Source organism: Podarcis vaucheri, assembly GCF_965113315.1.
Source record: "Podarcis vaucheri genome assembly, chromosome: 16".
NCBI lineage: Eukaryota > Metazoa > Chordata > Lepidosauria > Squamata > Lacertidae > Podarcis > Podarcis vaucheri.
This window is the reverse complement of record NC_138754.1, coordinates 32,527,095-32,551,406: the sequence shown is the minus strand read 5'-3', so window position 1 is coordinate 32,551,406 and position 24,312 is coordinate 32,527,095. Positions and strand designations below refer to the sequence as shown.

Sequence of the window (24,312 nt, the reverse complement as noted above, 5' to 3'; positions counted from 1 at the left end):
CTTGTGAAAGTTAATAAAAAACTATATTTGCAGATATTTTACAAAGATAACTTTGTTTGCATTGATTGAAAGACAGACCACCACCTTTTTCCAGGTAGCATTTCACCAACAGCAGATTCCATTTCAAAAAGTAGTTTTGATACATTATAAAATAAGACAAATAAGCATGCTGAAGAAATAGTGCAGGCTATGCTCTTGGGGGTGGTAAGGAGGAGGCTCACTTCTAAATTTAGTTTAGCACCCGTGTCCCCAGGTGTGCTTTGCCTCAACGGGAATAATGACAAATGACATGTAACCATAACTACTGCTAATAAGTCCAGGCCTTGGAGAGTGGTTCAATTCAGACTTTTACACTAATTGTGTGAGAGGGGCATTTGTAAAGCAAATGAGAACACCCATTTTCATATAAGAACAATTGTATGTGATACTGAAGGGCAAGAAGAAAAGAATCAAGTCCAGTCTCCTTCTAGATAGTCTCTTCATCTTGGATACCATCGTGAGAAGGGCTGTTCAAGCAGCCATTGCAGCATCATATTCTACTCTTGTTCCCGCCAACAGGTGTGTATAGCCAGGGGACACCCTCTAATACATGCCCTTTGCACATTTTCAGTTTCCAACCTTTGCTCTAAAGTAACACAGACATGTAAGGGAGCTAAATTATTAAGTTATGAAAACTCAGCCACAATTGTAGTTGCTGAAACCGCTCTGCCCCAATTCTTGCTGATCTAGCAAAAATAATTTTGCCGATTACCAATGCAAAGAATTGCTTTCTAATCCTGTGGTATTTCTGTATCCTCTTTCCACAGAAGAGAGGGGGAAATCATCTCTACACACAGCAATATGCTTTGGTAAGAAGCCTGGGAACCTTTCATGTTGCAGCCAGGCAAGTGGCACCCTTACATGAGTTAAGTATGTAGATTCTCTGGTTTTAGGTTCATTCATTAAGTACTGCTGTAAAGTCTCCATTCATTTTAATGGAGCAGGAGACTGTGCTGCAGAAGTACTTTGTGGAATGTGCCAAAAGCACCATGAACACAGCAATGCTGAACAGCCCTTCTATTTACAGATAAATGAAGTGGGGGAAAGAGTAGGCATTCACTGAGTACACTGTGAAATGCAATTTCCTACCAAGCCATAACCTTGTACACCACAGCGGCACCAGCGGTGCCAGAAAAGGCCCACTCAGCTGCGTGTGATTTTCTCAGGAGGCATAAAGCCTGTGTCACCAAGCAATCGAAGTGCCACTTTGCCACTAGGGCGGATGACCAGGTGGGTGATGCTGCCATTGTTGAGGGATATCCGAAGCCAACCTTCGGGAGGAAATTGTAAAGCTCTGAAAAAGATAAGGAAAGCAGTTACTTCAGCATTTTGAAATGAGTTGTTCTTCTTTTCACTGTTCTTTTTGCATAGAACACATTAGCATTTCAGCTGCAATATGTACACAATAACAAATTCAGAACAGAAACCCTTTGCAAATGAGAAATAAAAAAGGTGTGGTTTGGGTTTTTTTTACTTTTTACAGAAATAAATGACATTGCAAGCACAGTAAAATCCTTCTGATTACAAACCTGAAGTCTCAGTCACAACTTAGTCCTCCTGCCCTCTTGCTTCCACCCCACACACTTGGCATTACAGTAAGCTTAGAGATACTACTTTCACTTTCGGCAAACATCTGCCTGCCGCTTGCTTTTGATGGCTAACTTGCTGACATCCCTGCTACAACATGTGTTGCCTTGTACAGATCCCACCTTACTTTTAACAAGCTGAAAATTCCCTCCAGGGAACCTTGGTTTGCCTCAGGAGTTATCCAAAACTGATTAACATTCCTACAATTCACCATAGCACTTTGCAAGTTGCAGGTACTTTAAGTGGGAATGAGATTCCTATAAGAGGCTGGATTCTACAGTACAGAGCACAAGGCCATCCAAAGCATAAGGCCATCCACTGAACTGCACTTCAGTATCAAGAGTCCCAACTTCAAGCTGAGGTTCCCAGTGGCTATGAGGGGCTTCCTAATCAGCAGCCAGGGCCAACTTGATATTTTTCATTTTCATTTTTAGGCTTACTGAGGGATTTTAAACTTCACCCAGCAAATCCATAGATAGGCTTCCAGAGGCATCACACAAAGAGGTGAAGCCAGCTTACCTATCCCTCATCTCCAAGGTTGGTTCACCCACCCTCACCATCTAGTGACTCAACCCCAATTCAGAAGGCAAATTTATTCCAAGCAAAAGGACCTTTTGGCTCTTGCATTGTATGAGATTATCACTTCCAGGTAGGAAGAAGAGACAGCCGAATAACAAATCACCATGAGCATCAGTGGAATTGATCTCAGAGATAGCCTAAGAGCGTAAGAGTCTGCTAGATCAGGCCAATGGCCCACCTAGACCAGTGTCCTGTTCTCACAGTGACCAACCAGATGCCTGTGGGAAACCAGCAAGCAGGATCTGAGCACAAGACCTCTCCCCTGTCCTGTGGTTTCCAGCAATTAATAAAATCCTACTTGGATTTAGAGGCCCAATACATTCAAGAAAATACCTAGCACACGGGCTAAGCTATTTTGCCTATTAATTGTAAACGTGGAAGAAAAGTATACTCTGGGGAAATAATTTGTGATTTTGCAGTGAAAGGCCAGACGAATGAAGATTTAAAGTTCTCTAGTCTTTTTATAACACAATGGTAAAGTCTGCGTCCATTACATTTATTTAAAAAAACACTGACCAGGTGATACGTTGGGACAAACAAAGTTACAATGTAGTCAGCAAGCTGCCTTATGTGAAACAGTATCAAAAGAGAGAGGTGGTTATGTGCACAGGAGAAAAGTCCCACCAGAGACCAATACGTAATTTCAGAAATGTAAAAAATGGAATTTCATTGTGCCCATGTAACATTTGTTAAAAATTAAAACAAACATTTGGGATTGTATGAACGGTGAAATGTGGGAGGGGGGAAGAAAAAAGGTTCATTGCTTCAAGGGGTACAGGCTATTGTAGCAGGAACCCCCACCCCAATCATTCAGTTTGTACAAACTTCACACACACACACTCACACACTACATATGCCACACTTCTGTTATAAATTCATAGAAAAATCAACCATACATCAGATTTGCACTGTTCCATTTTTGTTTTACTCCATATGACAAGGACTATCAAAGGGGGGTGGCTTGGTTCTGGTCAGCCATAATCCCTTCACCATCCCAGCACATCCACAGGAGCCCTGCCCAGTTGCTATGCCAACCCTGATGGTCCTAGACAGAAGACAATCAAGATCACAAAGAACTTGCATATGGGAGTGGATTCAGCATGGACTGAAACAAAGGACAATGATCAGATCTTCCCTCTGGGGGCAGGAAACTGCCAACTCCCCTTTGTCTCCTGGAAGTTACTCATGGGGAGGGGGAAAGGAGGAACCAGCCAGGTGACAGGACACTCAGGTTACCACCACAACTCCTCCCTCAACCCCTCCTTTCTGTAATGTATGCATGATGTTTCTGGGGGTGGGCTTGACCTAGAGGATGGGAATTTCAAAAGTTTTTATAAGGTCTTGCACACCATCTTTCTGGGTCTTTCCTCTCTCTTGCAAGTGAGGGGAACACCCTGTTGCAACAGTTCAATAAAGGCCAAGCCTACAGGCTGCTGTTTTGCTCCAAGTTATCCTGGTTGGTGTCTTTGTTTTTGTCAAAGGGAGCCCTCGGATTTTTCCGGTAACACTATAAATACTTAAATGAGTGTGCCCAATTTTGAGGAAGGAGGCAGACCTGCATGATCTTTCCTTTGACCTGAATTCCAAATAGATACATTAAGTTGAACAGTAGTCCCAGAAACTAAACTGTTCTTTTAAGTTAGTGTAATACTCAACCACCTTGCCTCAAGTCCAACAACCGTGTCCATCTTTTGCAAGAGTCAATTACTACAAATCACTCTTTCAAAAAATGAACATTTGTTGGCATAGCTTGATAGTTAGAAGTTCAGCAGAAAGACATAAGTACAACTCTGAAACCATACAAAGAGCTTAACGTACCATCTGTTTCTACATACACTGAAATATGGTTCACACATAAACTACTCATTATGACTTGCACTGTTAATCTAGTTAGCCAGCGCAAACACACATGTCACCCTCTATTAGAAATGTAATGTAACAGATGTGTACTAATATAGACAGGATATTAAATATTAAAGGAAAGCTACACAAGAGGTTGTTATGGAGGTTATAATCAAGCAAAAGGTCAGCAGACACCCTAGGTCAGGGGTCTGCAACCTTTAAGGCAAAAAGAGCCACTTGGACCCATTTCCGAAGAAAAAAAACCTGGGAGCCGCGAAATCGGGAAGGTGACGTCGGGACGGTGCGTGACTAACGCATGCACTGCCCCCATGCGACGTCACAGCCAGTACAGCGCCCGCCACAGTGGGGAGTGTCGGGGCGCACAATGCACCTCCTCCCCTCGCTAGTATCTGCCCCGGAGCCGCGGCAAAGGTATAAAAGAGCCACATGCGGCTCCGGAGCCGCGGGTTGCAGACCCCTGCCCTAGGTGTTAATATGCAACTAAGAAGGCTTTTAACCTCTCTATGTGGCAATAGTCACGTTTCAATGTGGAAGGTTGTAGTAACAGGACCAGCCTCTTATCAGGCTTGCACTACATGATATGACATTCCTTAAGGCAGATCCCTATCCAGAAGAAGGTGATCTTATCAACTTTTGAAATTTCAGGTCTCATTTGCTTTTGCAATGTTGACTGCCAGCTCATTTCTTACTTGTTTGCAGTACACTGTTAAACAATGCAGATAGGTGCATAAGGCTTGCAACACGATAGTCCAGCTCAAAACAGCTGAGCTGTGATGGAATATTTTATCTCATACTAGCTATTCCTACCTAATGTTTCTTGCCTGCGCAAACAAAGCAACTCTAAACATACTGAAATTTCTGAGCTCATAATGTTCAATTCGCCTAATATATGGATGGCATACTGGGCTCCAAGTCTCCCAGAAATGTTTAAGCCTCCCAGAAAACTACCACTGCACATATTTTCAACCATTCCTCCTGGATAGCAAATCCATTCTGAGCACACACCACCCCAATGGAACCTGTGAATAGGTAATTAATTCCTTCACAGCATAAAGCCATCAAGGTGGTGTACAAGATAAAAACATAATCTCTAAAAATAAATTCAACAAACTCTAAAAACAATAAAGTCATCCCTACGAAAAAAGCAGCAAAACTACCTTTTCAGATATAGAATATTGGTATTCCACACATAACTGAGTCATAACCTGGGCCAACTCCTTCTTAAACTGAAATTTATTCAGTAGGCACCTAAACATCATGAGTTTGGAGGGTACAGTCGTACCTTGGTTTTTGAACAGCTTAGTTCAAGAACAACTTGGAACTCAAACACCGCAAACCTGGAAGTAGGTGTTCCGGTTTGCGAACTTTGCCTTGGAAGCCAAACTTATGGCGTGGCTTCCACAGCTTCCGATTGGCTGCAGGACACCCCTGCAGCCAATCGGAAACTGTGCCTTGGTTTCCAAATATTTTGGAAGTCGAACAGAGTTCCGGAACGTATTCTGTTTGAAAACCAAGGTACAACTGTAATTGATTCCAGAGAGCTCAAACTTCAGCACTAAAAGCCCAAGTATGCAGTGCAGGCTAAGTGCACTTTAGTTATGGATGCTTAAGCCTGTATGCTCTGTTCTTATGCTGCACTTCCAAAACAGAAGCACTTAACTAAATTCAGCATCTCTTTCAACCCAAGCAGGTCTTCAGCACAGTTCAAAGAAACCAAGGTTATACTGTCTTAGAAGATGCAACCAAAAATGGTAGAGTTGAGCAGGATGTAACATGAGGGACAACTGTACATCTCTCAAAACATTTATTTGATGCCAGAACGGAAATCCAGTTTCACAGCTTGGGGGCAGAAGACCTGCTAGACAGTTACTTTGGATTTAAGTAATAATTTGTTCTGCTAACCCAAACTTTGGTCCAGTATTTGGAGGTTCTGCAAGCAGAGCAATAGATAAGCTGCATTCTCATTTTTCCATTTCTAAATTTCATAATATGTTTAGTATGGAACATCTATTTGTTTTTAAATCCCCTACTCAAAAATAGAGATTAGAGCAAAGCTTCAAGTTAATCTGGCAGTCATATGCTCTCTGGACAGCTGTTCATTTTACTGTGCACACACCCTCTCCAAATAACTCAAATGCATTTGATTGCTTAAGTTAAGGGTTAGCACATTATTGTTTCGGCCATGAAGAGCCAATCTAAAGTATATAAGAAGGTTTCCCATACCCACCAGTTTGTTTCAATGCCATAGTTACCTGCAAACTATGTAACGAATGACATTAGCATGACAGACGTAGATTTCATAGCTATCCTCTTCCTGCTTTACATCAGCCCTATGAATGTAGTTTCGAAAGGCAGCTTCAATCCGAGCTCCATCTTCATAATACTGCTAAAAGGCAGATAATTGGTTATTGATGTATATATTTAAACACGCACAAGCTTTTCATCTTTCACTTATCATTAGTGTTGGCTACAGAAAAGGATTTTGACATTTCTGATCAAGATACAGAGGTCATTATCCAACCTCAATAACCTGCTGGGATTACGGCCCTACTGAAGGCTATTTTTCTCCACCATCTGAAGCCCATCTTATCAAGAGAAATGGACTTCCCAGAACATACCTCTTCTGGACCAAACTCCGTGTGCTGGGTCTTGCCTTTTAAACTCTACGCAGCCTGGACACTGGATATAGGAGGTGCTACTAACTGTGCATCATCCTGTTTATTAGGTCATTAAGCTGGGCTTTGTTCTGTGTTTCCTCATTCACCGAGTTCGGAATGATTAAAGAAAAAAGGCAGGACCTTGCTGCTGTGGCTCCCATTCTTTAGAGTTCTCTCCCTAGTGATATACTGAAATGTTCATTCCTTTTGCTGTTGTTTAATAAAATATTCTGTTAATCAGCTTGTGCCACTTTGGGTGGATTAGCAGACAGAAGAAACCTGAGGAAACTTGTCTACGTTGCTATAAGTAAAGCCAAAGATTACACAACATTAAGGCAATTGCTTATACAAAAATCTTACCACAGCTTCTGGCTTCCAGTGGGAGCTAGGAGGATTTGGTTCAATTGGAGCTCCTTCACGCAGAAGGTCAGTGCTTGATTTCTTCACCCCTGGGGGGAAGAAAAATGAAGACATGCATTTCAGAGCCTTGTCTCCAGGGCCATCTCTGACATTAAACTCTAGATCTGCATCTGTACAAAGTAACTTAGCATATCAAAGGTGCTGCAAATCTTTTAATACCCTGGTTGTAAACTCGTGTTGTGACAAGCAAGGAAGAATAGTGCACAGCCTGAAGGTTTTGTGCTAAAATGTACTCCTTGTACAAGTAACGTGCATCATGTCAGAGACAGAGATTAGGAGAAAGGGTCTTGTTGGTGACTTGAGGAAGTCAGTTGGTAGTTCACGTCTCAACCAGTGTGATGTATCAGCAGAGTATGTGCAGCACTCAGCAGAGTCTTAAGAGATTTCCTGCTTCCAGCAACCAGTTTCTTCTAGATTCCAAGTTAAGGAAAAAACTCCTCCCACTTAGTTCAAAGTAACAAAGAGTTTATTGTCTCCAGCACAAGACAAAGCTAAGCACTACTACCTACTATATACATTTCTTCTGGTCCTTGACGTAAAGATATATCACCATGCTAGCTAACGCTGCTGTGTAAAACCCACAACCTCTTCTCCCAACTCTCACAGATTCAGTCAGACAGCAAACAGGACAATATCAGGACAGGCGCAACATCAGAACAGGACCAGACAAGATGTCACATAATGAAAGCAATGCCCCAGTGGCTATTATACTTGTCTCTACTCATAGGCATATCTCCTGAACCAATGGAAGGGTGAACGACTCAGCAAGTCATACACTTGAGCTTGCTCTGTTGCTATGGTAACCCAGTGCACCTGCGCTCTTATCTCAGAACATCCAGACATGGGGGATCAGAGTGGTTCCCCACCACTAACATAGAGGAAAGAGTTTCGGAAACCTCTGCAGCAACACCTCGGTAGTTCAGTCGGTAGAGCGCAAGACTTAATTTCAGGGCCGTGTGTTCAAGCCCCATGTTGAGCAAAAGATTCCTGCCTTGCATGGTTGCACTAGATGACCCTTGTGGTCCCTTTCAACAGTACAATACAGTTCTATGATTCTATTATTCTATGTACTAATGTTCTCTTAAACATATCACTATGCGTTCTTTCCCACTTTGCAGTCAATATTGGTTCTCACACCATTAAAATTAATAAACAGTAAATATATTAGGAATTCATGGGAGATGTTTATCAAAAACATTTAACAGGCCATCATCAGAATATCCCAGGGCAGGCAAACAATTCACGTAACACACAAATGTAGTGTTTTGTTTTTTTAATGACATAAAGGCAGACTGAAGACATAAAACATAGGAACCAAAAAGAAAGCCCAATTCCAACTAAAATTCCCCATCTAAAATGCCCGTGCAAGGGCTTAATCAGGCACCATATGTCAATGCTTTGATTCAAGAATGCACCCAGCTTAGTCTGCATGGCCCACCCTGTGTTTATTAAAGCCACACTGTTTAGAACAAATTATGTTTCCTGATTGAACAAGAGAATTCACTCACCAGGAAGATGCTTGCTGATGATGTTGGTTGTTTCAGTTGCTCTGGTCATAGAAGAATGGACAATTTTATCAAATTTCAGTCCCAAGCTTGCAAGCCTTTGCCCTGTCAACTCAGCTTGTTCACGACCTGAAAATTAAGGCAATGTATAAATTGCAATGTGTCTCTTTTAACACATTCGGGGGGGGGGGGTAAAATAAGATTTCTACATTATGTAGACCTTTTGTCCCAGCACAATGATACACAAACAGTTATTGCCAATGCTGTTCTTTCTACTTGTATCTTCATCCAAAGAGATACAAGGAATTTTTGAGTATGTGAAATTACAAGCAGAATTCCAAATGGGGCCTCCTTGCTAATCAAGGGTTTGTTTAATCAGGAAGAAGGTTGCATTGTTTGTAGAACTATTTAATAATATTGTTTTGTGTGTGTGTGTGTGTGTGTGTGTGTGTGTGTGTATTATAATATATATATATGTACGATGCTTTATAGCAGTACAAAATTATAATCTAAAATTCAACAGAGGATAAATAAGTAGAAGGGACGGGTAGTGTAGGCAAGTATAAAGAAAATATATGCATTTGTTTCAGTTACATATGCTTAGCCTTGGCGACAGGAATAGTTGCTAGGAGATGAGAACTAGGGTGCTGAGCCAAAGACTATATGGAAAAGGAGGGCTTTGAAAGATTTGAAGAAGCGGGGGATGGGGCAACATACAGGTATTCTGGGAGGCAGTTCAAAGCATACCAATCAGTAAGGGTGGGATCTTCTCAAAGAGTAGGAAACCTTCACATGGATTAGGGTAGTCAAGTACAGGCAATGAGCAAATAAGAGCAAAGGGATGAAAAGCAAGGTAAAGAGGGATTTGAAAGCCACTAGACTTAGGGATTTGATTAACAGGCAAGACCAAGTGAACCTACAGAGAAATGCTGCAATATAAAGTTTTCCTGTGCATCAGAAAAGCCAGTCATGTTGGAGAAGAGGGAAAGAAATCATGTGTCCAGCTGTGCTCCTTACTGCAACAGCAAACTAGGCCAAATATTGCTCTTCCAGCATTGCAGAGAAGGCACCGGGGGCAGAAAAGGCTGGGCAACAGACTTGGGGATGAAATGACACAGCTACTGCAACTATTTATTTACACAGCTGACCAACAAAAGTTTGTAATGCCAAATGCCAATTCACAGTGGAAATAATCTACCTGTTAAGAACAACACTCTGGTCTCTGCCACGAAGTACTAAGGGTGACTGAATAGTTTCCCTACCCCACATTTTAACGAGAGGCAATCAAATCAGTAAATAAACTGGCAAGTTTGCTTTCTCCCCCAGCTCTGAGGTATGAAAGGGCCAGTCATACGTACCAAGCTTGGTCAGAATTCTCTCTTTATCACTGTTCCCATCTGTGTTGTACTGAGAATGGCGTATGAGGAATATGTGCCTGGTAGCTTTTGCTTTGTAGTGGGCTAGACGAGATGAGTCCTCCTCTTCCCCAGTCTCTTCATTTTTCTTTTTCAGGTTCATAAGAGCCAGTGGTTCTCTCCTGAAAATCATTTTGAAGTTTATCTTTCTGTATCAATAAATGATGGGGCAGAGGTAGCCAACATAATGCTCACCAGATGTCTGACTACAGTGCCCATAATTCCTGACCATTGGTCATGCTGGCTGGGGCCAGTGGGAACTGAGGAGTCCAACAACATACATAGAGCTCTAAGTTAAGATACCCCTGTAATAAGATAACTGGACATGCAAATGAAGTGACCCAACAACATCCTTTTCAGTGCCAAGTGTTCGCTTGACAAAATCAACCAGATTTACAGTGGTACCTCTGGTTACGAACTTAATTTGTTCCGGAGATCCATTCTTAAGCTGAAACCGTTCTTATCCTAAGGCGCGCTTTCGCTAATGGGGCCTGCCTCTGGTGTGCAATTTCCATTCACATCCTGGGGCAAAGTTCGCAACCAGGAGCAGCTACTTCTGGGTTAGTGGAGCTCATAACCTGAAGCGTTCATAACCAGAAGTGTTTGGTACAGAAGTACCACTGTAACAATGCTCACATTATATCCCCCACGCAATCCCTCATTAAGAAGTTCAACATCTCAATAATGTCTCATTTCCACCCACTGAAAAAGGCAGTTTGTTAAGCCAGAAAGAAATGGCAGCAATGCAAAGCTTGGGGAGTCTAGTGCAATGAGAGAGGTATGACTGGTGCCCAAAGAAACACTTTTAGACATACTAAAGAACTGAGGCATGAGTCTGCAATGTGTGCGTAAAAATACATACAGCATCTAAGCACAGTGCACTACAACTACTACAGCAGGCAGATAATTTATTAAGTGGTCTGCCAAGATCCTCAGCAGTTTTTAAGTGGTCTGTGGTGGGTAGGGGTTTGGGAACCACTGCATTAGCACATGAACCAGCTCTATACCAAGATGCATCTTCTGAAGCAGCCATTTGAAGTTTCTCAGTTTCACTCCAGTGCCTGAAATTATTAATCACTGTATTTTCACTGGTCCATTGATGCACCAGTTCAGCCAATATCTTTGGATCTTTTCTGCCAACAGGCCACAAGATTGTAGGTTTTCCCATCATCCACCTGGAACATTTTCCCATTCTTTCCCTTCTGTTCTGATTTCTCACAGCTGTTTCAGCTTTTAGCAATGAACTCAAATGTGGTTTTTTTAAAAAATTTTGGAATATTATAGAAGAGTCAGAGTTATTTTAACTTCTGGAAGACAAAGTGGACTAGCACAAAAGAAAGTATATATAAGACAGCCCTATCACACAGAACACATTAAATATTGATACATCTTTTTGATGGTGTTTATGCTATTAATTAGGGGACGCGGGTGGCGCTGTGGGTTAAAGCCTCAGCGCCTAGGGCTTGCCGATCGAAAGGTCGGCGGTTCGAATCCCCGCGGCGGGGTGCGCTCCCGCTGCTCGGTCCCAGCGCCTGCCAACCTAGCAGTTCGAAAGCACCCCCGGGTGCAAGTAGATAAATAGGTACCGCTTACCAGCGGGAAGGTAAACGGCGTTCCGTGTGCTGCGCTGGCTCGCCAGATGCAGCTTTGTCACGCTGGCCACGTGACCCGGAAGTGTCTCCGGACAGCGCTGGCCCCCGGCCTCTTGAGTGAGATGGGCGCACAAACCCCAGAGTCTGTCAAGACTGGCCCGTTCGGGCAGGGGTACCTTTACCTTTACTTTATGCTATTAATACATTTCACATCAGCAATATAGCAGCACCAAGTATTTCTCTTCTCACATACTTTGTAGGGGTGTGCACCAACCACTAGATTTGATTCAGACCCCGATTTGGTGCTTAAGAAACTAACCCAATTTAGCTTGACCCAATTTGAATCAGATTTTTTTGAAGGGAAGAAATTATAAATGCTACTTGATGTAGTTGCTACAATAGGAACAACTTAGTTTCCACAATACCACTAGCACAACTGCAAATACATGCACCACTTAATGCAATTCCGAAGTCTGGATGTTAGAAACAAGCCAGAACTGTACCCACCCCACATATTTTCCTTTAGTTTATTTACAGATAGTCTTATGTCCCATTCACACCCAGAAGTTATCTTAGTACTTAACAGTTTAAGCAGAACAATGAGATAAGAGGTATGAGAGATAGAACAGAAGACAGATATGTATGGCCTTCACAGCTTTGGGGAAGGGCCATAGCTCAGCAGAAAAGCATATAGGAGGTCCCAGGTTCAATCCCCAGTATCTCCAAATAGTGTGGGGGGAGGTAGGTCCAAGCCTGAAACCCTGAAGAGTTGCTGCCTATCAGTGTTGACAATATTGAATTAGATGGACTATTGGCCCAGCTAATTAATTTTGATGAACTCTATTTTTTTTTAATATTAACAAAATTAAGAAAACTTGAAGTTTTAAAATGAAAAATATTGGCCTGGCAAGCAATATAACCAATTGTTCATTGCTATCACACCGATCCAAGGAACTTCTCTGCAAAGTCCTCAGGGACCCAAAAAATATTTATTATATATATTACTTATAAAATTTGTATGCCATCCTTCATCTGAAGATCACAGCATAAAAGTTAAATATGCTAAAAATTGAAACATGCTAGCAAGACAAAATTTTAATACCAAAGTTTAGCATATGAGCTGACACATGATTGTGTGCCTGTTCTGAGTTTACCTATTCACTGCTCTCAGAACGATTTTGAAGAAAAGCTAGATAGTATAGACTTTGAAGTGAGAGAGAAAAGTGGTTTCTCCCATGGTGGGTACAGTTGAGAAGCTGCAGTGTTGTGCCATAGAAGGGAATAAGCCAAGTCTGAACAGATGTCACCAAATGACATATCCGTAATAAGCCTCTCATTTATTTGTGCACACATCTGCAATGTGTAGTGGTGCCAAGCCATTATAAAATTAGGAGGTGGGAGGACTTTTGCTCAGATTTAGTGTTATTAAACCAGAGATAGAACCATCTGGGAAGGAATTAAATAAAAATATAAGCTTAGCACTTCCCTCTAGCTCAGCCTTCCCTACCCTGGTACTCTCCGGATGTTTTAGACTACATCTACCATCAGCCCCATGGGGCGTGGGTGGCACTGTGGTCTAAACCACTGAGCCGTGGGCTTGCCGACTGGAAGGTCGGCAGTTCAAATCCCCGCAATGGGGTGAGCTCCCATTGGTCGGTCCCAACTCCTGCCAACCTAGCAGTTCAAAAGCATGTCAGAGTGCAAGTAGATAAATTGGTACTACTCCGGCGGGAAGGTAAATGGCATTTCCGTGCACTGCTCTGGTTTTGCCAGAAGTGGCTTAGTCATGCTGGCCACATGACCTGGAAAACTGTCTGCGGACAAAAGTCGGCTCCCTCGGCCAGTAAAACAAGATGAGCGCCGCAACCTCAGAGTCATTCGCAACTGGACTTAACTGTCAGGGGTACCTTTACCGTTACCTTTTTTACCATCAGCCCCAGCAATGGTCATGAAGGGAGCTGTAGTTCAAAGCATCTGGTTGCACCAGGCTGGAAAGGATTACTCCAACTGAAGATGACTAACAGCAAAAATGAATTGCAACTCTGTTCTAAGTATAATTAGGAAACAGGTCTCAAATCTTGTGCCCGGGCAACACTACCATATTGTTATCAGAATAAAAATGGCTTCTCAAGAAATATGGCAACCCAGTCTTGTAAAGACTTCACAAAAAATTGCTAGCCTTCAAAAATGTTTACTAGCCTGCACATCCATGCTGGCTACACATGAAGGAAGCCTTCTCTTCCACAGCCACTATGGAAACACAGGATACTAGCCTCTTAGCAGACAAGGGAAAACTGCCCTCTGCAAAACAGGCTGGTGAAGGAGCAACAGAAGGGAAAGATGAGCATCCCTTCCTCTGCAACCAGTGCTGAAAGCAAACCACTTACTTGCCTACATGGAATTCTTAGTCACCTATGCTAATAGGTGAGTTACATGGTTTAAGTAATACGGATACAGAATAATAGAATCATAAAAGTTGGAAGGGACCACAAGGGTTAACTAATCAGAATGAGAGAAAAGATGCACTCTGACAACTTTTCAAATATATTATTTAATAGATTTCTACCTGATTTCATCAGGAAACTTTCTATTATTTTTAGATTCCCCAAAGGTTCTCTAAAACCAATTATTAAAATGTCCTTTCGCATCCAATACTGGTGTAGAAGACTCTCCTAAACTGCCAGGAGTCAACATAACCACCTAAATATGTTAAGTGGGGAATTATATTTGCATTGTTGTGGCATGGTAAAGAGTCGAGTTTATTAACAACGAGTGCTGAATTCATAATTTTGACTCATCACCAATTTAAATCTCCTTGGATATTAAGAGAATGAATCCACATCCTGCTGAAAATTGCTGGGTATACTCCTCAATTTTCATTTTCCACCCCAGGCACAGCTGTGCTTCAGCAAACAAGGGTGAAGCATAAATACCAGTTCAAGGGCAGACATCCATTAGGGTTTGTTCACATTAAGCTTTCATAAACTCAGCAAACTGAATGCAACTTCTCCTATTAAGTTTCTCAACATTCCTTAAGGTGAACATAGGGAAGTGGCAAGAAGTACAAGTGTGGTTCTCAGATATAGGTTCAGCAACCACATCTCACAAGATTTACCAGAAGTCTGTCTAAATCACATATTCACAGTAACATACATGTGCATTTCAGCACTGCCTGTAGTTAAAAGCTGTGTAAGAAGCCATCCGAGCCATTACAAGCCACAACTAGGGATGAATATTGACCTGTGGCAGAAATAGTTGAAAATATAAAACTGCTTGCTGGACAGAGGTGGGTGGGGTAGCAAGTGCTGAGTACAAGTGACCATCAGGTTTCTGGGCACCCTGAGCATCCATATACAATGGAATAAATGTGTGTATCTGAAGAAGTGTGCATGCACACGAAAGCTTATACCAAGAACTAACTTAGTTGGTCTTTAAGGTGCTACAGAAAGGAATTTTTTTATTTTGACAATGGAATAAATGTTTGGCAATAAATACACTGGATCACGTTTACCTCTTGTCACTCAAGTTGTTAGTATGGGGAAGCTACAGCCAAATTAAATGCAAATTAATGCAAATTAGAATGTACAACCATAACTGAACACTGAAAAGATGGGAGAAAAGCCTGCTTGTAAAAAATACAAGCTTGTTTTTTGAGGTATTTTTAACATTTTGCAATCACTGAATTGATTGGGATTCTCTCCCAGTGAGAATATGGGCCTTAAAATCAATGTTAAGAATGGCAAGCAGGGAGTCAAAAGTGGTAGGAAACAGATTGTGTGTATAGACTGCGTAACTCTCCAGGAAAAACAGGGAGATAATCCATTCTAAGATTGCAATTCAGTAAAGTTACTCAAAGTGTTGGGGTTAAGAATGTGCTTTTGTTTAATTAGGCTGAAGATATTTTAAAAAATGTACTTTTTATTAGAGGTATTGAAGGGAAGGGTTGTATTATATTAGGAGAGACATTTCCCATCTCTCCACAATGAAGACTGCCCGCTGCAACAAATTCAGGCACTTAACTTAAAACATACATCTTTCCTGCAGAATTGCATTTACACACATGCACGTTTCATCAACTAAGCCCCATTCAAAATGGATAAATTCTATTTAAACAAGTTATTTTTATTTGGACTCCTAGCTCATACAAAACAAAGACCCCCACATAGCCTTCATTTGTGCCAGGGCAGAGTCCCTGCATCTGTTTATATTATGCCAGAACTCCATAATAAAGATTACACAACACATCATTAATGAAATACACTGCTACAGGATGTAGAGGTAGTGAGGAACTTAGGTGGCTTTCAACAAGGATTAGACAATGGCTCTTAAGCCACAACTGTTTGTTCCCATATAGCATCCCCAGGAGTTATGCATTACCTTTGGGCTTTGCAGCTTCCTGGAGCCATTTACCTGACTTTTTTTGGGACACGTGAACTAAATGACTTTTTAGAATCCTTATTTCAGCAGATTTATGTTCCACTTTTTGACTAAGTTCTCAAGTTTCAACTCACAAAAGTGTCTCCCTTATCCCCCAAGAGAGATTTCTTGCCATATTTTGTATTAACATCCCTGTACTAAACGACTAAAGTCAATCAAAGTTGTACCACCAACTCTGATTCATCAAAGTATTTCTGTATCACGATGTATTAAAACACCAGAACCTTCAAACACAAAACACCTATTACAAAGCACGTGATCTACCCCCCAAATACATGTAATTAAGAGGCAGCAGCTCCTTAAAGCAAAGGCCGGATAAATCCACCCCCTCACTTTTAGCAACACTGCACTTCAAACCCACGAAATCGTCTGGAGATGCAGCTCTTTCGACAATCGGGAAGAGTCCGCTTTTCATTTTTTTCACTTTCATTTTCTTTTATGGCGAAGGGGAAAGCACTTTATATAAATAATAAAGCAACCGAACGATTAAAATATGACGATGGCGAAGTCCATGGGGGTGGGGGGTGGGATAGCGGGTTGCCAACAGAGAGCAGCCTGGCGTGCTCCTGTGCTTTTGAAGGGTTGCCAACTTACGGCATCTTGGCCTGCTCCTATTACCTTGGAGAGGTGTTTTTTGGGGGGCGGGGGTGGGGAACGGGATTTTCGCCCGCCCGCCCGCCAAGAGGCCTGAAGATGCTTCGCTTTACCTGTCCCAGTTGTCGTCCCAATAGCCGCAGTTGGGCTTCTCCAGCCAGCCAGGCGCCGTGGCGGGGCAGGAGGCGGCGTTGGCCGGCGAAGACAGAAGCAGCAGCCCCGGCGGGGGAGCCGCGGACGGAGGTAGGGGAACCGGGGCGTCGCCGGAGCTTTTACCCACCACCTGCTGCTGCTGCTGCTGCTGCTTCCCGAGAGGCACCGCAGAGAAGAAGACAGAGCCGCCCGCCAACCCGCAAGCGGCGGCCGCGGCCACCGCAACGACCCGCCTGAACGCCATGGAAGGAGCTGAGGGAGGCAGGCAGGCAGCGACGAAAAAGAAAGCGCGCGAGGAAGCGGCGCGGAAAAGGGGCGCCCGAGCCTAAATAAGCGGCGAAGGAAAGGCGGACTGAGGGAGAGGGAGGAGCAGGAGGAAAAGGCAGCAGCCGGCAGCCGGCGTCACACGCCCCCTTCACAGCGCCGCCCTGCCGAGGCGGGCAAGGCAGGCAGGCAAGCTGACTCCCGCCGCCGACGGCGCCCGGCGTGGGACAAGATTGCTCCGTCCCTGAGGAGAAAAGCGTTTCTGAAGGAAACTGGTGAGGAGGGGAGGGGGAGGGGGCGCCAACCTCCTCGCGCACGCGCTCTTTACCTCCCTTGTTTTTGCGCGTTTCCTTTTTTTCATTCTACAGTATTATATTACCCGTTCTCCAATCTTTTTTTTATTTTATTTTAATCGAATAAAGGGAACGAAACAAACGCCTCGCCTGGCGGTACATGATGTGCGCATACAAAATGAAGATGGAGTGGACGGGGCGGGGTGGGGAGAGATCGTAAATACCCGTTTTACCTGAATTTACACTTTGGAAAAGCAAAAGAATAAAAAGAATAAAACACCACGCCCAACGAATCTCGTTGTGAGAAAAATACTAGGGGTGGTGATGGTGGGGAACCGAAGTCAGGAAAATACTAGTTGAAATTACATATTTCTTTTATACGCCGCCTTTTCCCTCGAGGCAGCTGGCAGATAAAAATAACAACTGTTCAAAAACAAAATTGGCGTTCAGCTACTTCCCGAATAATTTATACCAGCGTGTTTGCTTGCTTTGTTATTGGCATCTGCGCTTTCCCCCTCCTAACAGGAGTTTTTTGGGCGACATTTCTCAAGGTTAGGTTTAAAGCAATTACATCAAAACACACTTAACGCATCCACGCTATGCCTTTCAAATGCATGCAATGCACACACAGCATGAAGCATATTTGGGAACTGTAGTTTCTCCCCTCACAGCTGCAGTGCGTAGCATTCCTAAGTACAGTTCACAGATTCTTTGAGAGAAATCCTCTGCTTTAAATGTGTGTCACAAAAAATTACGTGCACTGAATGGGATTGAAATGCTTTGTGTGGATCTGCATGCTTAGGGCAAAACTAATATTTAAAAAATCACACAAAAAGCAAAAAAAAACCTCAAAGCATCAATTCCTCTCTCAAGGCTTTATCAGCACTATACATTTAAGGCAGTATCATACCACTTTAAATTGTCATGGCTTCCCCCAAAGACTTGGGAACCGTAGTTTCTTAAAGGTGCTGCAAGTTGTTGAGAAACCCGTATTCCCCTCAGATACGTGGCTTAAGAGGGTGATGACCACAGCATTTACTCAACAATCCACAGACCTAAAAAAGGTTTCCGTGCCTTATTTGGGTTTTAAAGGTTGACTCCAGTAACGCTAAGACAATTGTGTTGACAATCACTGCTGCTGTGAAAAGTATTTCAATTGTAGGGTCACAGACTGTAATTCTAGCAGTTCATTGCCAATTAACTCCATCCTCACCTGCCATGTTTATATGTATGTGTATATATCACACATAGCCCCAAAATATTATTTTCAAAGTAGGTGAAAGGGCATTAAAACAGCAAATAATATTAAATGTAAACAAGTGTAAAGTAATGCACATTGGGGCAAAATAATCTGAACTTCACATCTTGGAATTTTCATAGCTGAATGCAAATGCTGACCCAATGTGCAGCTGTAGTTTTTTTTATTTAAAAAAAAGATAAATTCTGTGGTAGGGATCCTTACAAAAGTGATTGATAATAAGAGTGTCCATATCATAATGCCCTTACATGAAGTGTGACTGCTCTTGGAATTCAATATTTGTTAGACTTGTAGAAGTCGGTTGACCCATAATCTGTTAAACTTAGGTCCACCATCTGTCATTGCTACTACACCACATTTCGACCAGTGTGATCAGTGGAGCATGCACAACTCCAGCAGAATTTTCCAGCAGAACACCAGAGTTTTCCTGGGCTGGCTCAACACTGATCTGTAAAAATGCTGTAAAAACAACAATGTAATATACAGTAGCTCTCAAAGCAATTTCCCATTGTCGAAGGTTTGCTGCTCTACAGCGCCCTCTGGTGTCACCTTTTTATAACACATGTTTAACGCTATAACCAACCAGTGTAGATTCGCCCTTGCTTTCCAGTAGTCCATCTTTTACGGAGTTATTGGTTAAAGAAACTCCTTACCTGCTCAGTTCATTTCAAAGTATGAAGTGTTTAAGACAAGCTTAAAACACACTAGCAACATAAACTTTAAGATATGCTGGTACATCATGAACTAATCTCCTATAGCACAGTTCTTCTGGTTTTAGCAAGGGTTCCAGCTCTTGGGAGCCAAGCCCTTTGGAGCTCCCTCAATGTTTTTAGGGAGGGGGCCAGCCCTCCCCTGACTCTTCCGACATCACGTGCATGTCATAGCCCCCCCCCCCACAATTGCCTTCGCAAGCTGGTGCCTCTGGGTTTTAGAAATACAGTGGTACCTCTGGTTACATACACTTCAGGTTACATACACTTCAGGTTACAGACTCTGCTAACCCAGAAATAGTGCTTCAGGTTAAGAACTTTGCTTCAGGATGAGAACAGAAATTGTGCTCTGGCGGCACAGCGGATGCAGCAGGAGGCCCCATTAGCTAAAGTGGTGCTTCAGGTTAAGAACAGTTTCAGGTTAAGAACGGACCTCCAGAACGAATTAAGTTCTTAACCCGAGGTACCACTGTAAAGCTTGTAAATGTACTAGAACTTTACCATACCAGCTCACAATTCTCTACCATATAGCATATTACCTTTAGCTTCACTGCTGATACCTTGCACAAAGCAAATACCTTGCTCTCAGTGAAGACCTCACACTCCTGCCGATGATATTGCACATACACAGATTGCTTAAAGAAAGGGTGCGTGGATGATCCATGCTTTAAGCATTAACATTCGACTGTTTCTAACCACCCCATTGCAATGGGGTCTTTCTCTAAGTAGAATCCGGACGTGGGGGTACGGGGGTGGGATGCTAAAGACATGCTCCAAGCACCTGATGCAATTTCACCCATTTCCCCAAATTACACCCACAGTACTGTGCTCAGTTCTGGTCACTGATGTAATATATGTGGCTTTTCGGTGATAGAGGCGCATAAAATTAAGCAAGAAAGTGGTTAGAGAGAAGTTTCTCTCTTTATTTCATAATAGTAGAAACCAGGGTCCTCCAATGAAGCTGAATGGTGGAAGATTCAGGGCAGATGAAAGGACATGTGGTTAGTTCAGCTATGGAACTCCCTGCCACAGGATGCTATGATGCTCATCAAGTTGAATGGCTTTACAAGAAGACTATGTTCCGCCTCCACTGTCAGAGAGTCCCAGCTGCCTGGAATTAAAAGTGGGGAGAGTGCTGTTGCGCTCAGGTCCTACTTGCGAGTTTCCCATAAGCCCCTGGTTCGCCACTGTGAGAATTGCAGGCAGGACTAGAGAAATATCTCTTTGGTCTGATCCAGCCAGCTGTCAAATTAGTTACAGTACTTTGGGCTGGCAAACTCAGTCTGTGCAGTTCATGTCATATACAGTTTAGCCACCAGGTGGCGCCGGGCTTAAAGGTTAATGCCAGCACTTTGAATTGAGTCCAGAAATAAACAGGAAGTCAGTGCAGATGGCAAAAGACTGATGGATCTTCCAGTCTCGGTTAGCAATCTTACTACCCTGCTTTGGACCAGTCTCAAGTCTCCAGATTGTTTTCACAAGCAACTCCAGGTAATCCAACTGGGAGATTTTACGAGAGTGTGGATACACTGTGTCATTTGTTATATTGATTTTAATGGATTACTGTTCCTACCTATTATGAATTACTGATTTTATATTGCAAATTGTTTTGTGAATGAGCATTGCAAAATGGCACGTGAATGCTGTGCATTCCATTCAATATTTTCTCACTCTTTTGCCACAGCTTGACACAACTTCTACACCCTCTCCTTTCTGTTTTGCAAAGGCATTGAATTGTATGCTTGTAATAAAGAGAACTGAAGAGCTTGTGGTTATTTTCAGTTCCTCTTTTCTTCCTTTTGCGGCAAGAGCTACAGTTGCTTGTGAAACCCACAAAAAGTAAGAAAAACAGCTGTAAGGGTGGCCCTTGGGTAATTATGGCTTCTCTGTGTTTATTTATCAGTGAATTTATATACCCAGTGCTTTTTTCTGGGGGAACGCAGGGGTACGCATACCCCTAAACATTTTGTGAATCTTTGTACTTTTGTCCATTTATTGTATTTATTTTTCCCGATTTGACCTATAAAAAGGTGATCTTCTTGCATCAAAATGAGAGTACCCCTAAACATTTTTTTTAGGAAAAAAAGCACTGTATATATATATATATATACCAACTATTACAAATCTGTCTCAATGGATCGTACAAGTTAAAATGATAAAATAGTAAAATTGTAATAATATAAATGCATTTATTTGTTGCATTTATATCCCACCCTCTTCTCCAAGGAGCTCAGTGTGGCATACATTGTTTTCCCCCATCTCATTTAATCACCACTACTACAACAACCCTGTGGGGTAAGTGTTAAGTTGTGGGTGAAGATATCAGACGACACAGCGATTCTTCAAACAGCTCTTGTTTATTCACAGGCCAGAACAGAACTGAACTGAAGGGTTCAGCCAGCCTGCTTATATAGAGTTCCACTACAACGCAACAGTAACCACTTTCTGTAACTATCCAATCACTGAACGTCACTTTCAATCCCTTATTTGCGTATGCAAACCTGAGTGAAAACTATCTACAGTATCCCCCTGCTGGCCCAGGATGAAAACTTCAGTACATAACAGTAGGTTAGGCTGAAAGGCAGTGACTGGCCCAAGGTCACCCAGTGAGCTTCATTGCCAAGTGGGGACTTGAATCCTGGTGTACCAGTTCCTAGTTTGACACTCTAACCACTATATCATAAATAAAATGGAACTGGCAACCCAAGATTGTCATTCTGACACTAAACACCAGAAAAGTCTAGACTACACAGGTAAGGTTTTGGCTGAATAGTGGAATTAGATGAAATTATTATGATTGGCCAATGGTGCCTGTTGACTGCATATACACCAGGCTTCCTCAACCTCGGCCCTCCAGATGTTTTGAGACTACAATTCCCATCATCCCTGACCACTGGTCCTGCTAGCTAGGGATCATGGGAGTTGTAGGCCAAAAACATCTGGAGGGCCGAGGTTGAGGAAGCCTGATACACACCATACATTTAAAGCAATTTTCCTCCCACTCACCCCCAGAAAAATCCTGAGAATAATAACTTACTTGTGACAGAGCTACAGTTCCAAAGCGCCTGCAACAAACTACACTTCTCAAGGGCTCTTTGGGGGTTTGTGATTTGAATCTGTGGTGTGTGTGCAGTCAACAAGCTCTAATAATAATAATAATAATAATAATAATAATAATAATAATAATAATAATTTTATTATTTATACCCCACCCATCTGACTGGGTTTCCCCAGCCACTCTGGGCAGCCAATCATAAATCATTTCAATAAATCCCAATATTCAGGTGCCATTGGTCGTGAAGCCAAAACAGCACCACCCACACACAAGAGGAAGATACAGCGGTACCTCGGGATGCGAATGGGATCCATTCCGGAGTCCCATTCACTTCCTGAATAGAACGTAAGACGCAATGGCGCGTCTGTGCGAGTTGCGTTTTGACACTTCCGCACATGCGTGTGGCATCATTTTGAGCGTCTGCGCATGCGTGAGCGGCGAAACCCGGAAGTAACGTGCTCCGTTACTTCTGGGTTGCCACGGAGCGCAACCTGAAAGCGCTCAGCCTGAAGCACATTCAACCTGAGGTATGACTGTACCAGCAACCTTGGCAGAAGGCCTCCGGTTTGCAGAAGTGCTCTATGGAAGGATAAGAGAGGTTGACAACCCAAGAACAGCCCAATGAGGACTCAGTGAGAACAGGCCACAGACTTACTCTAGAGCAGGTGTGGTGGGGAGTAGAAAGGATCAAGAATCAGTAGCCTTAGTGGAAGAACCTGAACAGGAGTGCTCTGCACTGCAACATTTTGCTGCAGTACTTGTGAAAGAACAAATAGTATATTACAGGTGTGATGATAACATGCCACATCACACCATACATTTAAAGCACTCTTATACAATCTCGCTTCCCCCAATGAATATTGGGAACTGTAGTTTTTTTAAAGGATGCAGATAGATGTCATGGGAAATATTAACAAATAAAGTTCCCTGGGTACCTTTGGGGAAGCCTTGATATAAGATAGCTTTAAATATATGGTGCAGATGTGGCCAACTCTCTCTCCCCACCCCTCCATTTCTGAGTGTGTTTTTGTGGTTGCTCCACCTTTCCTCCATTCTCTTTCTTAATGTTCTTTTTTTATATCTTTGCTGGATTTGGGACTCACGAATATGATATAGGATTCCCAGAGAGGGTGGTTGTTGCTGCAGGCTCTCTTGTTTGGTATTCTAATGTCAACCTTCCTTAAATGAAGAATGTGAAACAAAACGCAGGGTTTGGAGAAGGAGCCTGTACCAGAGTTGATGACAGGACACTGCTGATGCAAGAGGAGTGGTTTTCTAAAATCAAACCATTTCGTAGACCTTCTTCATTCAGGAGTGTTGCCTTGGATTAAAAAGCAGTACAGTGGTACCTCGGGTTACATACACTTCAGGTTACAGATTCCGCTGACCCAGAAATAGTACCTCAGGTTAAGAACTTTGCTTCAGGATGAGAACAGAAATCGTGCTCCGGCGGCGTGGCAGCAGCAGGAGGCCCCATTAGCTAAAGTGGTGCTTCAGGTGAAGTACAGTTTCAGGTTAAGAATGGACCTCTGGAACGAATTAAGTACTTAACCCGAGGTACCACTGTATATAAATAAACCATAGCAGGAGGCTAGCTTAATTCAGCTGAAATTATAGAATTCCTTTCGCTTGTTTCTTTTCAAAAACGACAGTGACCCCTAGAGGTTTGATATTTAACAGCCACATAAACAATTTTAATTTACTGTGGCGTAAACTCCCGTAAGCCTACTTGAAGTGGCCTCTAATCCACGAGAGTTTAGGCCACAATAAATGTAAATTTATGATGTGACTGTTAAATATCAAACCCCCGTACACACACCCAAAACGCTTGGTTTGAGTAAGTTGCCATTTTCTGCAGCATATATATGCATAGCCAGTGCTTTTTTCCCTG

General features: G+C 42.7%; 1 protein-coding gene across 2 annotated transcripts; it reads right to left on the bottom strand.

Annotated features, from left to right (window-relative positions):
* Position 1: 1 nt before the first annotated feature.
* PGAM5 (PGAM family member 5, mitochondrial serine/threonine protein phosphatase) lies at positions 2-17,305 on the bottom strand. Of its 2 annotated transcripts, none has more exons than XM_082203410.1 (6): positions 16,802-17,305; positions 10,009-10,187; positions 8,654-8,779; positions 7,086-7,174; positions 6,321-6,454; positions 2-1,333 (listed from the first exon to the last, which is right to left on the bottom strand). In XM_082203410.1, the coding sequence occupies exons 1-6, from the start codon at positions 17,083-17,085 to the stop codon at positions 1,183-1,185; spliced, it is 963 nt and encodes a 320-aa protein (XP_082059536.1). In that variant the 5' UTR covers positions 17,086-17,305; the 3' UTR covers positions 2-1,182. The 2 variants fall into 2 exon arrangements, with proteins under 2 accessions (XP_082059536.1, XP_082059537.1); XM_082203411.1 differs by having other exon boundaries at positions 6,321-6,451; positions 16,802-17,304.
* Positions 17,306-24,312: the final 7,007 nt, after the last annotated feature.